The sequence below is a fragment of the Carcharhinus amblyrhynchos genome, chromosome 17 (assembly GCF_965287045.1).
Source record: "Carcharhinus amblyrhynchos chromosome 17, sCarAmb.v2.hapA, whole genome shotgun sequence".
Classification (NCBI taxonomy): Eukaryota; Metazoa; Chordata; class Chondrichthyes; order Carcharhiniformes; family Carcharhinidae; genus Carcharhinus; species Carcharhinus amblyrhynchos.
In genome coordinates, this window is record NC_137340.1 from 17,415,380 (window position 1) to 17,432,417 (window position 17,038).

General features: G+C 41.7%; 1 protein-coding gene across 1 annotated transcript in view; it reads left to right on the top strand.

Annotated features, from left to right (window-relative positions):
- The window catches only part of LOC145354567 (protein CC2D2B-like), a 272,448-nt gene that overhangs the window by 212,584 nt on the left and 42,826 nt on the right, over window positions 1-17,038 (top strand). Inside the window, exons 29-32 of the mRNA XM_080206030.1 lie at window positions 286-453; window positions 2,119-2,215; window positions 7,564-7,673; window positions 8,957-9,053. Of these exons, the coding sequence (XP_080062156.1) occupies window positions 286-453; window positions 2,119-2,215; window positions 7,564-7,673; window positions 8,957-9,053 (472 nt within the window). The remainder of the gene's footprint in view (window positions 1-285; window positions 454-2,118; window positions 2,216-7,563; window positions 7,674-8,956; window positions 9,054-17,038) is intronic.

Below are 17,038 nucleotides of genomic sequence, written 5' to 3' on the forward strand. Positions count from 1 at the left end.
GGATTATGGGAATAGGGCTTGGGTGAGATTGTGGTCGGTGCAGATACAAAGGGTCATTCAGTACTACAGGGGTTCTATGATCTTTACATGTATTGTCAAGATATTGTGGTTAATTACATTGTTATGTCAAAATTCACTAAAAATGAGCTCCACTAGTTATTTATATTGTAAACTAAAAGCTAACGATTAAAATAAAATCGTACTGTATACACTTATACTTGTTGGAATTGAATGCTATCAACACCAAATGCCTAAACTTATTACCATATTTTTTTTGTTTCAAAGCCAAATAAGTCTTGCTATGATACACATGGTTGCACCTCGAAAAGCATTGAAACCACAGCGTAAAGAGAGAAAAAAAATACCTGCGCAGACCTTGTCTGATGGAGGCATCAAGCTGCTTGTTAACATTATAGGAGCATATAACATTCCAGTGAGGAAATGTATTACTAGGTAAGAAGTATCCTACCACAGAAGCGCAGGTATGCAAATCTGATAATCAAATAAACTTGAATAAAAAGCTAGCATCAAGAATGGTACCCATGAAACTGCATGATTGTCATAAGAAAGTCTAGTTTCGTTGTGCCTTTTATGTAAGGAAATCTGTCGTCCTTACCCCTTCTGGTGTTATGATTCAGGTTAGAAACTCCAAAGTGTTTTATGAAGCCCACATGAATCATAAGTTTTGCATCTGGTCTCTCTGGAACTCTGACTTCAATATAAGTGTTTCTAAACTCCCCTCTCGATAAAACATGCCTTGGAATCTTCTCCCAAACAACACTTCCTCTTGCTTGCCTTACCAATCACTTCTAGGATTTCAACTCTTTCTTCAGCAAACTGCCTTGGGAGTCCAAAAATGCAACATTAAAACATTCCAAAGACCAAAGGAACTTAGTAATATTACCCATTAATGAGTCAGTTCCAGGTTATCAACCACTTTCTTGCCTCTGATCAAAATCCTTTGTTCACCAGAGGAGATAGATGGTGGCTATTAGTGCCTCTGCAGGTGTAACAAGTTTCAATGACTCTTTCTCTCTCAATTTATCAGTCCAGGTTCGAGAGGCAGACCATTGCTGTTCCTTTAGAATCATAGAATCCCTACAATGCAGAAGGAGGCCATTTGGCTCATCAAGCCTGCACTGACAACAATTCCACCCAGGCCCTATTTCTGTAACCCCATGTATTTACCTTGCTTGTCCCCCTGACACGGCAATTTGGCATGGCCAGTCAACCTAACCCACACGTTTTTGTTTCATTCATTGTAAGGGTCCACCCACTAATAGGTGTGAGATTCCACAAGGGAATGGATTGAGCTTTGTCCTGTAATTACTGTACAAAGTTACCAGTACTGTGGTCACCTTGCAAATCATGTGACCTGAAACAGCCATGTCTTTGGTCTAGTAAGGTCCATTTTAAATAAATAGAGCATAAGGTTTAATGTAAACAGTTTATGATCTCTTTCACATTTTATGCCATTAGCAAAACCTCTATTAAAAACATATGAACAAATTTCTTTTTAACCTATATTAGATGGCCTGTCAATCAAAGTTAACCAGCAGAGTTTTTTTTGAAACTCTTATTGTTGGCTTTTTTCATGTTGAAAGAACAGTGATATAAAAAACTTTATACATTAAAGATATCCCACAAGAGCATTTACTCCATCAATTCAGGACTGCCGCATTGTGGGTAAATGTTCTTGGACCAGGTCAAATGGGCTCTGTTTGAATCCAGCATTAAGTTCAAGTGGCCCTGCTGAGTTTGGGTTTCTGTAAACCCCACCCCTACACTCTACTGGAAATAATTTGATTTAAAAAATTGAAGCCTTTGCATCCAGGTCCCACCCACCATTTTTAAACATCCACGGAGCCTTCTGAACTCTATGAAAACTCAGCTGTTTGTCACTGCGATAAATATTCACAAAATATATTAGTTGCTTTAACTGGAAGATTTTTGTTTTGTGCAGTTGCAGTTAGCTCAGCTTATATACATCCTGAGACATGTTATTAAATGTAAATGAAAAAACATTGTGGTAAGTTGTTTTGTATGTTCTGTTGCTGAACATGTAAAATATTAGACAAAAAAAATCAGTATGTTATTGTGAAATTATTTCATTCTTAGGCCACATCAATTGCATACTCTACTGTCCCCTACACCTGGCATGACTAGCAATGTACATTTCAAGAAACCTGAAGGTGAAGAGGATCCTTTTAATCAGGTATAAAAAAATCTGCTCTCAGTCAAGTGTTACAACTTTAGTTTCCTTTTAAAATTATATCTAAATAAAAAATATTAATACCATTAACAAATATTAATGGGATTAATAAAATAATAAAACTACATAATGCTTTTTACGTTGTATATTTTACATCACCACATCTAGTGTCTTTTACTATCTTAGAACATCCTGAAGCAATCTTAACATGCCAACTCAGTTGAATTGCTCTTTTTTGTGATATTCTTTAAAAAGATTGAGGTTGATAATGTGATGTTTCCCCTTTGCCAATGACACAAAGTGCAGGAAATCTGCATTTTCTGGTGGAGGTGACTGAGGCCTTCTGTTCTCCAGTTGCACAAAGTACTGAATAACACAATGGAAGAGCTCAAGAGTTGTAATGCAGGGATGCACTAAAATCAGTAAGATATCAATTAATAATATCAATTAGTCTCTTGGTAGTTCAGAATTTGCATGTTGCTGATAAAAATGACATAGGGCAGGATTCTCTGGTTTTGTTTGTCCTGCTATGGCTGCCAACTGGAACAGAGAATTTAGCTCATAACCAAAAGCCCATTTACTACAGCAGGACCAGAGAATCCCAGCTGCAAGCAATTTCAGAGAATGGTTTTGAAGCTTTTTATCCTGAATTCATTAGGACAATCACAAGAATACCAAATTTCAAAGGGAAAAACAAATCTATGTTGCATTAGAAAAGGGTGGTGATTGGTTTGCGAGTGGACACTGATTAGTCAAGGCACTATTAACCTAGGAGTAGGATTTTCCAGACCTCCCCACCTCCACCACCCCCCCCCCCCCCCCCCCCCCCACCTCCCATGGCATGTTTTCTGGGGGTGGCCTTTGCTCGCCATTGGCTGCCGGTGGGATCTTCTTATCTTCCCAATGTCTATGGAATTTTCCGTGCCTTTCTAGTCCCACTCCCACTGCTGGTAAACCCATAATGGGGTGGGGGGGGGGGGGGGGCTGTGGTCGCCTTTGGAGGGACCTGAATATTACACCTGCGGGAAGACTGGAAAATCTTGCCCTAGACTGTTATTTAACAACCACAGGCCACCCTGGGTTAGAAAGAACTTCTAAGTTTAATATTAAGCTGGACCAAGTTGAAAAGGACCAGGAAGCTGCAAAAAACGAACAGCCCAAAAGAAAGAAAAAGGTCCAAAAACCAGGGAGTTAGGACAAAATGTATATTTCAGGAAGACAGTTAAGTCAAAGGAATGAAAAACAAGAGGTTGAGCATGGTACTGTCCAGGAGAATTCAAATGAAAAGCAGAGGAAGTGCTCTGAGTTAAACAGACAACTCAAAAACTAGATTCAAAGTCAGCTAGTGAAAAAGCCAAACCCCTCCAGTAAATCAAAGGTTTGGTGACATCCTTTGAAATAATACAGCCTGTGAAACATTAGTGTTCTTTGGCATGTCTGGTTACCTTAGAGATTGTTTGGAAACTTGAATACACATGGCAATCCAAGGCAGTAGAATGCTGAAGAAAGAGTTGAAATCCTGGAAGTGATTGGTAAGGCAAGCAAGAGGGAGTGTTGTTTGGGAGAAGATTCCAAGGCATGTTTTATCGAGAGGGGAGTTTAGAAACACTTATGTTGAAGTCAGAGTTCCAGAGAGACCAGTTGGCTCACAGTGTGATTACTATCTGGGGGAATTTGATGAAAAATCCACTGGAGTTGTATTGGGTGATGTCTGCCATTTGGTTTCAGAGTGTAGTGTGTTTGACCATAATTTGCCATTTGGTTTACATGGACTATGAACTTACTGAGAATAATAAGATACCTTTTGTAACATGTATTATTTGTGAAGATCTAGGTAGGGTAAAGGACTATTGTGTTATAGTCAATCTTTTCATATTTAATAAATGTTTTTACTAGAAGCTAATTGGCAGTCCTCTGACTGTTCATCTTTGCCTCTAAATAAAAAAATAAAAGTTATGGTCTACTGAGCCAATATTCCATTCTGGGACCTTACTATCCAGCAGTAACATCAGCTGAGGTTGTAACATTGGTAGAAATGTTCAAAGGGAGATGAGAAAATGTTTTTCACCAGAGGTTTGTGGGGGTCTGGAGTCCAATGCCTAAAGGGTAGTAGAGGCAGAAACCCTCAACTCATTTAAAAGGTGTCTGGACATTCACCTCAAATTCGGTCAACTGCAGGACTACAGATCAAATGCTAGAAAATGGGATGAAGCTGGGTGGCTCATTATTTAACCATTGTAGACACAATGGATCATGTGGCCTCTTTCTATGCCATAAACTTTCTACGATTATAACTGCTCTTTGGCACATTCTCCATGCCAACATGTTAAACATGATGTGGGTATGCCGGCGTTGGACTGGCGTAAACACAGTAAAAAGTCTGACAACACCAGGTTTTAGTCCAACCTATTTATTTGATAATATTCTCACTAGCTTTCGAGGGGACAGCCTCTTTGTCAGGTGAATGGAGAGTTCTGGCCTCAGACAGAGCATATAAAGCACAGACAGTTTAGAGATTACTGATTAAAATGCGAATCCTTACACCTAACCTGCTGTTCAAGACCTGAAGTGGCTGATAATGTGAGTGGTAGGAGCACTGATCACAGTTTAAAGAGATGTGTATTGTCTCCAGACAGTACAGTAAGTGAGGTTTTGCAAACCCAGGCAAGTCACGGGGGTTACAGATAGTGCGACATGAACCCAAGATCCCTGTTGAGACCGTCCTCATGTGTGCGGAACTTGGCTATCAGTCTCTGCTCAGCGACTCTGCGCTGTCGTGTGTCGTGAAGGCCGCCTTGGAGAATGCTTACCCGAAGGTCAGAGGCTGAATGCCCGTGACCACTGAAGTGTTCGCCAACAGGAAGGGAACAGTCTTGCCTGGTGACTTCACCTGACGAAGAGGCTGTCCCCTCGAAAGCTAGTGAGAATATTATCAAATAAATAGGTTGGACTAAAACCACATGTTAAACAACCAGAGTTCATTTGCCAACCAATCACCTATCAGTTAAGCAAGGCTAACCCATTAAAGATGATTGCAACCATATAGATTGTACATAACCTTACTTAATTAAGGGCAAATATTGGTACATTTCAATAAGAGAACCATATAATAGGACCTGGCCATTGGCCACAATATGTCCATCTGGAAACATGGAACTTTCAGATAACTGCTGCCTGCTTGGTATTTGTTTCTTGCCATATTTCATTGACTGCATGACATGCCAACAATGCAGAGTGCTAAAATGAGGGAATGTGTGCGGATGGAAAGTAGTTTGTCAGAATCTTTAAAGCTACTGCTGGCTTCTTTTGGAGTTTGGCTGATCAGAAACTTTGCCAGGAAACTATTGATGGTAATTTTTCTGTATACACTCATTTTATTTATGGTTTCTGTGACTAATGACCATTGAATAGAATTTTTGTTTTGGTTAACCTTGACTTCATTCTCTTGTAGCTACTTTTTATCAATGTTATTTTTGTTTAATCTAGTTTGGGTGGACCATCAATGAATTAAATTTTGGTTGTATAGTCCCTTTCTGTCTTTGTACTCTTTACCTACAGTGTGGCCACCTCACTGTACACACTTTCCATGAAGATGCTTGTGGATGCTCCACGGTGACTCCAGCCACTGCTCCAGATCTGAAATGTGGATTTTGAGTAGCTGCAGCTAGAGACACAGTGGTCTTTATGGACACTGGAAGTTTCCCTGACTTCCCACATTACATTCCATGTGGTCAATCTTCTCTCCTATGACTTACCCTTGAATTATTCCCTTTATGTTTACTTCCTCTGGTTAAGCTCCTTACCTTACTTCTTATAATTTAAATACTATTTAATCTAAAGACCAATTTTTACTTTAAACACTGCACAGTAGAAATACTCATCCGGTCCTACTTACCAAGGCTGCTCAGTTCCTCTTGCACTGCTCCCAGTCCCATCATATATTTCCTCTGTTATGTCACTCTTGGATGCCTTGAGAAATCACCCCTTCCTTGCATTTTCTATTGTATTTTTATTTTACTCACCTACTCTGCCTGCTTCTTTGGTGGCCTGTTTCAAGGTTCTCCTCTCCTGCTGTAAATGTTATTAGCAGCCCATCCCAAAGTCCTCCTCTTGCCCTCACCTCCAGATGTTGTTACCAGCTTGTCCAGGATCCTCTGCTTGCACTAAGATTATAGCTAGTTCTGAGCACAAGTCTTGAATACTACTGCTATATTACTGGCTCCCAAAAATCCTCACACATGCTATCAAATAAGAGTGTTTTTGCTCACAGTCTTGATCTGTGCCTGATATATTGTGAGAATTTCTTGGTAATCCTTATGTTCGGAATTTCATTGTTTTAGTAGTATTTGCTGCCCTTGTCAACATCATCTTTCGACTCCTCCACTGTCACTACATTATCAGACTTCTAATATGTCATCCAATACTTGAGCAGAAATTTATTCTAAATTAATATTGAGAAGACTGAAGCCATTGTTATCAGTCACCGCTACAAATTTTGTTCTCTAGCTATCTACTCCATTCCTCTTCCTGGCAATCATCTGATTTACACCAATCTTTTCACAACTTTGGCATTACATTTTGCCTAGGCCATCTATTTCCAACTCTATAACATCCCCTAATTTTGCCCAGTCCCAGCTCATCTGCTGCTGAAATCTTCATCCATGTATTCCTTACACCTAGACTTGACATTCCAACACACTCTGACTGGTCTCCCATATTTCACTTTCTGTAAGCTTGAGTTCGTCCAAAACTCTGCTACTTGTGTTGTAACTCGCAGCATGTTCAATTCACCTTTTACCCATATCCTTGCTGACTTACGTTGGCTCCTTGTCAAACAACATCACAATTTTAAAATTCTCACTTTGCTTTTAAATCCCTTAATGGTCTCGTACCACTCTTCCATCCCCGCCCCCTCCCCTCCCCACCCTGTTGTCTTTGTAATCTCCTTCAGCCCTATAAGCCTTTGAGATTACTGTACTGCTCTAGTTCTGGCTTCTTATGCATCCATGATTTTAATTGTTCCACCATTATATCTTCATTTGTCTAGGCCCAAACTCTGGCATACTTGCCCCACATATTTCTATCTCTCTAATTTGTTTTTTTCTTTTAAAATAACCAAACTTTGGATGCTCTGACATATTTTCTCTTGTGAAGTACCTTGGAATATTTTATTATATTAAAGGCACTGTATATGAGTTGTTGTTTGGATAAAGTTTCCATTCACCAGAGTACTTATAATCAAAAGATGTAACTAACTTTACAAATCTATGGGAAAATATCAGTGCACTTATGTTTGGAGAGAATGGTGAAAGTATCTAATAATAAATAAATTATATTTTTATCTTGTATAGGTTCAAGTGCAACCTTTTGTAGAAGTTAACTTCCAGCAAACCATGTATCACACAAGCATTGCTGATGGAACCCAGCCGTGTTGGAATGAAAAATTTGAAATAGAATTCAAGTAATTTGCTTAAAGTACTTTATTCTGTACACTTAAGGTGACTTATAAATAGTAACCTTTAAATGGCATATATTTTTTCATGTCCTTTTGAAATTCTACTCCAATCATCCATAATAAAGTTGCACCTATCGTTAGTTTTTAATCTGAAAAAGGATGACCTAATGAAATGCAATTGCAATTGTAAATTAAACATTTGTGACCCATGGCATGATAAACATCAAAGTCCTTTTCAAATAAGCAGATACTTTGTCATGAGGTTATAAATTATCTTACCCTGTTGATTTTACAAATTTATGTTGTAATGTGATATATATAATCAAACTTAGATTGTGTTGTATTTATCTTTAAAAAACAAGGACTGCACAACTTTGCTTTAAATATTGCCACGAGTGCGATTTTTCTCATAATAAAATCAGTGGAGAAAATGGCTAAGACCCCTCTAGTATATCTCCTAGAAGTTGATTACTAAATACCAAACAGAGATGTCACAAATAGGATAATTACTTGATGCTTTTCTCAAAGGAAGTGTGAAATGAAAGAATAGATGTTTAAAGTTTAAAGTTTATTATTTATTAGTGTCACAAGGCTTACATTAACACTGCAATGAAGTTACTGTGAACATCCTCCAGTTGTCACACTCCAGCACCTGTTCGGGTACACTGAGGGAGACTCTTGTAAGGCCAGTGCACTGAACCAGCACGTCTTTCAGACTGTGCGAGGAAACCGGAGCACCCGGAGGAAACCCATGCAGACGTGGGGAGAACATGCAGACTCTGCACAGACAATGACCCAAGCCAGGAATTGAACTCAGGTATCTGGCGCTGTGAGGCAGCAATGCTAACCACTGTGCCACCCTAGATCATAGATTCTTGAATCATAGATCTTATCCCATTGAGCTTCCACCCTATCCCCGTAACCCCACATACTTACTGTGCTAATCCCCACAAAATTAGGGTCAATTTAGCATGGCCAATCAATGTAACCTGCACATCTTTGGAACGTGGGAGGAAACCGGAGCACCTGGGGGAAAGCCGTATAGACATTGGGAGAATGTGCAAACTCCACACAGACAGTGGCCCAAGCCAAGAATTGAACACAGGTCCCTGGCGCTGTGAGGTGACAGTGCTAACTACTGTGCCACCGTGCTGCCCAATGCAAAGACCTTTTAAAAAATGGAATATGCAGCTACTGTAATTTTAATCATGTGTTTGCAAGAAATTATATATTTCTTTAATTAAGTCTAATTTCTTTGAAAACATTTAACAGAATTTCTTTGATTGTAGACCACCTAATGGAGACTACAACAGTTCGGCCTTATGCAAAATGAAAGACAAAATATTAATTAATACATATGATTACATAAATGTTTCTAGCCCAGAGGTAATTCAATATAATTTGAATAATATGTTGATTCCATTGCCTTATTATTAATTGTTCTTGTAGCTTAGTTTATTTAAATTAATTTAGTTTCTGGCTGATCTCCAGAAGTGGAAATAAAACTGCTGGGTTCTAAACATTTTATGGTCTGAAAGCATATAAATGTTCCCTGTGGATCATTGTTGGTTCTCACATTTTTCAATAAAAATAAAAGATAGATCATTATAAAGGCCAGAATATTAAAATTAGCTGAAAAAAGAATAGGCAATGTGGTTAACTGTGAAGACTGTAGATAACTTTTGCATAAGGCTAGTAGATTGGTGAGAGAAAATTTTGTGCACAGCAATATGAGGTGATGCATTTTGGGACAGAATATATACAGAATGTATACAAAATGATAAAATTTAAAGTACTTGTAAAATAATTAACAAAACTTTAAAATTGTTAAGACAAATTAATAAAACTATATAAGATATATGGGAGTTCTAGGGTTTGTAAATAGAAGCATAGAAATTGAAATCTGTGCTATTTTTGCTGACATATCAGTGTTATGCTAGAGCATATTTCATGGGTGGGATTTTGGAGAGGGAACTATTTTGCCACTTTGAAACCTTGTTTTCAGTCATCTAAAATTCCAGATCAGAAAATAAGGAAATCATTGGTAATTTATTTTAATAACTTCCAGCATTACATTTTCCCAGTCTTTATGCCAACTACAATGATTTTATACTATTTTGTCTTCTTTACCAAAATCAATTAACTAAATCTCATGACACCTCACAAGCTCATTGAAGTTTAGAAGTAACACAAGGTGCAGTACCAAATAAAGTAAGAATATTGGACATCTAATCACTATGATTTCATTTACTTGCCAGATGGCTTTCCATCATCTATCCGGGTGCACTTCATGCACGTGTACTTATTTTCTAGGGAACATGCTATATCCTCAGCCTGTTCCAGATCCCTGAAATCTTTGTATCCCCCATGCTGAAGGGATAGCTTGTCAGGGATAAGAAATATCCCCTTAGGTCATGGCTGATGATGCTAGTGCAGAGCCACAGACCGCAACAAGGAGAAAGTACAATGAGGCTCACAATGCCACCCAATCTGTCATTAAGCGGTACAGCGGCCTTTTAAAGATATGATTCTGCTGTCTTGATAGGTCTGGTGGGCCCTCCAATATAGACGGTCTCCTGCATTGTGGTGATCTGCTGCGCCCCACACATGCTGTTTCTGTAGAGACCGATAACCTTCCGGAGGATGACGCCAAGAAGCTGTGCATGTCCTTGGACAAAGAGGACATGCAGGAGGGCATTGAGGAAGAGCCTACTGAGGATCCAGAGGCTGAAGGCCAAGGCGGTGGATGTGTATGGGCAGGAGGGCTAGAGATGCCCTCATTGCCTATTGCTTCATGGAGGAGGAGTACTCTACTGTCCAACAGTGTGACCACCCACCCACCGCCCCCCACCCCCACCTAGACCCCTCTGCAACCTGGGTATGAAGTTGGTTGAGATACAGAACACCAGGGCGCTGAGGCTGGAGAGTCCTTGAGTGTCTGCTACCCAGTCAATGCAGGAGGGTGACAACAATTCACAGTGAGGAATGTTCTGTGATGCTCCTCAGCTACTGCTTATGACTGACTCCTGTGTGTCTGCTACCAGCACACTGACTCCCCGGCTCATGTCTGAGAGAGATTCTGCACTGTATTTCTTTGTTCCTTTGCTCTAGAGGGGGATTAGGGGCGAGAAACTAGGGTTCACGGAATCGTGTCTGAGTCCTATTCCCACAAATAAAACATTCACACTGAGAGGGCCTAACCTACTGGCGACATTGTTCTTTGTTGTTCTGTGTTGTTCTTTGTTCTTTATTGAGGACTGCTGAGAAAATTTTGTCCCAATGGGAAGAAGTGTCATAGCCCTGGGAAGAAGGTTAAATATTGTGAGACATTAAGGTGGTGAACAACAATAAAATTTAATTCAGTAACATTTACAAATTTAACAAGTGACAATACCTCCCAATTACCTATGCCTAACTTCAGCTGTGTATCTTTCACCACATCCAGGTGTGTTCCCAGAAGGCACATCAGAGGTGCAGGCAGCCTGCTGCCTTCCATGCCCTGTTGCCTGAGATGCTCTTGGAGGGTGTCCTCTAGAGGGTCCCAGAAAACTTTTGGGTGGCACTGGCGTGGTTGAATCACCCTCTTCTGCCCGTTGTTCTGTGGAATGGTGGTCACCATTGAGGAAGGTACCGTGAATGGATGTTGGGCCTCTTTTTCCACATATTCATGGGAAACGGTCAGTTCTGTGGCTCCCTTGAGGTCCTGAGTTGGTTCAGTCAGTAGCTTCCTTTGGGTCACAATATTATTAATTTCACACACTAAACAATCCCTTATTTCCATAATTCCACCAAGAATTCAGTGACTGGTCCCCCAGGGAGTCTATTTGTCATGTTTAACCTGTGACTTTGCAATATATAACAGATGGTTTAGGTCATAGTAGTCCAATACCATATCTACCAATTTGTCTAAAGATTTTGCATCCTGGGCAGCCAGGTTGGTTAAACTTTTAATAGTCGTGGTCCCACAAGCGGTTGGAAGGATGACATTTTGTGAGTTGTTCTGTTCATTTGCCTGGAATATCTGACTCTTTTGGCATGCAGGGGCAATCTTCCACACTGCAGCCTAAGTTTCCAGTTTTCCAAACAGTGGCATTTTCAATATCTCTCTAACACTGTCTTATTGGGTTCATTGAAAGGCAAGGCTATCAGGAACATTTCTTGTTCCATATTGTCAATGTAATGACTCAAAGTCCGACTGGAAAGGAACACAGTTTATTACAGAATGCAATGTGAAATAATTTCTGAGAGGCTGGGGTCCCTTTACCAAAATTGATTTATTTACAATACTCAGGCAGGTACCTCCTAGTACATAGTATTCACCACGAGTACAGATGACCCAGACACTCCATATTATGGGTGGGCTTCTCCCATCAAAATTTGAAGTGCCAAATTTATGTAAGAACTGGAATAAATCCACTAGTTTTTTTAGTGATAATTTCAAAATGAATCTCCCACACACTGTGTCTCAGAATGCACTAATGTGCATCTCATGAAAAATTGGGGTGGGGTCTATTCCCACTGGAGAGGCTGGCAGCATAGCGCTAAGAGAGCTGCTGCACATGTGGCAATCTGTCAGAGCAGATTGGTGCATGCATAGTAGCCCTGCACTGATGGGCTCCCAGTTGCTGCCCTCCCCTCCTCATGCACCCCACTCCCCCCCACTTGCCTCGATCTCCAACCCCAAACTCCCCGCAGTCGCAAACACCTGATCCACCGCACCCCCACCACACAGGCAGCCCCATCACCCCTCCTGCCCTGCAGTCCCGACCCTGCCCAGTAGGCTGACTCCCCACTCCAATGGCTGGCTCTGATCACTGACCTCCCTCCCTCTGTCACCAAGCCTGAGTGCAGAGTGGCAATAGGACCCACTACCCATCTCCCCATCAGTGGCACCCTGTCCCTTCTGGCCCTGTCTAGAAGGCATTCCCACTTGCACAGTACCAGGGAGCCAGGCTAGCATTGCCAAGATGGCAATGCCCAGGAAGCAGCTCCTTACCCTCGACCTTCTGTGGACCTCCATGGCCCCCTTTCCTCCAGGGTGGGTGCCCAGCGGAAGTCCGCTACATGACCTCTGCTTGAGTCTCCCAGCCTACTGAGCTGCTAAAGTAGCTCTATTAGGAAGGAGCTCATATACCAACATGTTCAACTCGTTGAAGTCATTACACCCTCCCCCTCTAGGTCTGAGGTGGGTTGACCACCTTGCAAGCCTTTTTGGCATTTCAACGCTGGGTCCGGTTCCTCCTGTTTAGTGTTGGAAGTGGGCAGAGTGTAGTGGACTGGAACTTGCCTCTTCCACCATGAGTTTTGCAGCCCGTCCACTATCAGGTGGCAAGGGGATCGAGGCAGCCAAGGCTGCTGTGTCCATTTTAGACTTAGAGTTTATCAAAGGCAGAGATGGAGAGCAGTAGCTGGAGGATTTTGGAATCCTTTTCAGCGTTCCCAATGTGCTGTATATTGATTGTTGTGGCATGGCCTGAGGTTTCATGGCTTTTAGATGGTCAAGGTGTTTCCATAAGATGGCATCTGCCACATGGACTTTGGAAACTGGTCCTGTTGTCGACTCAACCGTGCCTTTTAACTATGTGAGGCCACTGCCATAATTTTTCAATCACACCCCATCTCCTGCGTTTAGGTATCTCCCCTGGACCGTGGTGTTGTGGCCAATCTCCTGGGGCTATATTGGTTGTTGCATGGGGGTGTTGTAGTTGAAATATTGAAATGGAATAAGAGCAACTTAATGCCCAAGGAGGCTGTGGACTGTTTCTTTAGGGCCCTATTTTACCATTTTAATTCTAAGTGCTGAGTGGACTTGAAACTGAGTGTATTTCAGATTCGATTTTTAGACCAGTTCTCAGGTGCCCCCATACATACTCAAACTGAAGGAATAGCAACAATTCTGAATCCAAATGCGCAAAATAAATTAGATAAACGCTCCCATACCACGTTGCTCCCAGCCTGTATAATGACTCCCCCTGGCCCCCACAGACATTGCCCCACCCCCACAACATTGATGTGCCCCTTATCCCCCCCCACTGCCCAGACCGATCGTGGCCTCCTGCCCCCTATCCCCCTTCCCCCTCACCGATCACATGCAGAATGGCAGTGGAACCCCCTCTTTCCCCCTACCAATCATACACAGACTGGCAGCTGAATCCCCTGCCCCTGCCCACCAGAGAGCCATCTGACCTCCTGCGCCCCCCACCCCCCCTGCAGAGAGTCATCTGATCGCCACTCCCCACTGATCTGAATCAGAGAGCTGCCAGAAACTCAGAACTTACCTCCTCAGAAGCTGGAGCACATGTCCTTTGTGGACCATATCTGTTTTGTGCTAAATCTGGATGGGTGAAAACAGTGGTAAAGGGGGAAGTGCCCCCTTTAAGTTTGGGTGTGCAGCCCATTAAGCTAATTTAAATGCATGCAAATGCTCTTAAATTGACGTCGCACCTGTTTCGGGTGTGGTCCTAAGGGCAGCCATTTTTGGCCATTGGTAAAGGGGGAATGGGTGCGGAGGTGAGTGCAGATTGCGTTATTCACCTCACACCTGACTTTATCAAGTTTTTGCGCCCAAAAATGAGCACAACTTGATGGTAAATTTGGGCCCTTAGTGTCAGGGGGATTAGTAGGGTAAATACTTGGGGTTAGGGGGAGAGGGCTTGAGTGAGATTGTCGTTGGTGCAGGCATGATGGGCCAAATGGCCTCCTTCTGCTTTACAGGGACTCTATGAAATTCTTGGCTCGTGAAAGAAAGTCATTGTCCGAAATCAGCACCTCCAGGATCCTGTGTATCAAGAAAGAGGCAGGAAGTTTTTCTACTGTTGTCCTTGTATTTGACAAATTCACGGTGTGTATGCTCATCCATTTTGAGTGGACATCTACCATTACCAGGAACAATGACCTTATAAATAGACCAGCAGAATCAACATTTAGCTGCATCCTTGGCCTTCCCCAAGAGTGCAAAGGAGCTGCTGGTGCTCACTTCCGCCCTTGTTGGTATTGCTGACACTGATCCACGCGTACAGCTATGTCTGTATGCAGACATAGCTCCTTGCGAGAATTTTCATTTTTGTCACTCCTGGGTGGCCATGGTAAAATTTGGCCAGGATGGGCCAATGTCTCTGGTTCAGGATGACAACTCTGGGCCTCTTAGGAGTTCATCCTCCTTGGTCAGCTGTTCGCTCCAGCTTTAGTACGGATGAAATTCTGTTCGTAATGGTCTTTTTGTTTCTCCTGTCAGCTGCTTTAATTTCACAAGGACTGGGTCTTTTCGCGTCCATAGTTGAATATTCTTTGTTATCACTGGAAGTGTTTCCAACAAAAAATCATCATCATCATCATCACCATCTCTTCCATTAGAGCTACTACCAGTTGGATGTCTGCCAATGGTAGTCGGCTCAAGGCATCTACATTGGCTACTCGGCTTCCTGAATAGTGTTCCAATTGATAATTATAAGTGGCCAGTAAGAAAGCCCATCACTGGGTTTGGGCCAATACTATTGGTGGCATCTCCTTGTCTTCCTTTAGCAGTTCTAGTGGTGGCTTGTGATCCACGATGATGACAAATCTTTGCCCATATATAGGCACTGGTAGAATTGTTTAACTCTGAATATCGCTACCGATCCTTCTTTTTCAACGTGGGCATATTTACAATTCCTGATAGCCAAGTTCTGAGGAGCATACACAATTGAGCATTCATCACAGTTTGGCCACCTGTGTGCCAAACTACCCAGATTCCACGCAGGGACACATCACAGGTCAGCAGTAGTTCCTTCCTGGGACCGTCATGTGCCAGAACGTTTGACAAGGAAAGCTGTTGCTTTATTTTGCTGAAAGTCAAGGATGGCCTGGAAGTCTGCTCCCAGGATTGGTCTTTCTTCAGTAGTTGGTGTAATGGGGCTAGGATAGAGGCAAGGTTGGGTATAAATTTTCCATAATAAGTTACCAACCCCAGAAATGACCTTAGCTCCTGGATGGATGTGGGAGCCAGGTGCCTTTTATTGCCTTGTCTTCCAACTGGTGTTGACTACTCCTGTCTACTTATAGTCCATATAGGTCACTTGGGGGACCTGGAATATGCATTTTTCCTTCCTGGAAAATTGACTTAAGATTTCCTCTATGTTCTCTGGGTGTTCTGTATTCATTTTTTCTGTTTAAAGGCATCATCTAGATAAATAATCACCTGAGGTAGGCTTTGAAAGATGTTTTCCATTGTTGGCTGGAGGCTGCAGGCTGACAATACCCCAAATGGCAACCTTGTGTATTGGAAAAGGCCTTTATGCTTATTAATTGTTGAATATCTCTGGGAGTTCTTGTCTAGCTGTAATTTGCAAGAACGTGTGGCTCATTAAGAGTTTTGAAAACGAGAGTCCTCCAAACAAATTTAGATATAAGTCCTTGATCCGAGGAATTGGGTATATATCCAGCTGTGAGAGCTTGTTTATTGTCTGTTTAAAATCCCCGCAAAGGTGGACTGATCCATCTGACTTCAGAATTGGTACGAGTGGTGCTGCCCATTTCACAAATTGACTACCCTGATCATGCCTTCATGCTCCAGTCTCCGGATTTCAGTTTCAACCTTTTCCTATAAGGCAAATAGTACTGGGCAGGCTTTGCAAAATCACAAAATTGCTTCCTGAATAAAATGTAAGGTTGCTTTTACTCTTTTAACTTCAGAATATTCAAATAGGACTGCACTAAGGCAGCCATTCTTGAATTGAAAAATGTTGAGCAAATCCAGGTGGACCTCTTATAACCAATTTCACCTCATTAGTCTTGGCCCTGAGACCTCCATTACAATCATTGGTAACTGAATCAGTTGCCTTTCATAGGAGACAGGAACAGATGTTTTATCCACAATTCACAGTGGTTCTTCTGTATAGGTTCTCAGTCTTGTTGAGGTCTTGGTTAAACCTAAAGATTTAAGTTCAGAGTGAATTTTATGAAACACTGTTCTTTGACCACCATTATGGCTGCACCTGTATCAACCTCCATTAATACCGCATATTCATTTAACTATACTGTTATCTTAATTGGGTCTGATTTAGACATCACTATGTAGCTTAATTGTTCTAAATAAGGTGTAAATAGATCTTCCAGGGAGTGCAGTCTCCTGGATACTGACTTATGTGTTGTTTTTTCTCAATCTACGTCTTGAAGGCCTGCTTTGCTGTTCCGACTCTGCATATCTGGAACAATTGCAGTGCGTTGCCAGGCAGGATTCTGAAGGGACTTGTAACTGTTTTGTCAAAGCTTGGTTTTGCTTTGCTGTATTGTGGGCTTTATGTTTATCTGGATACTTTGAGTCAGACTTTGTGATTGCCTGCACTCAAGTCATAGTTCACTAGTTCAGTTGAACTAGCATAGGGTGTTCACTT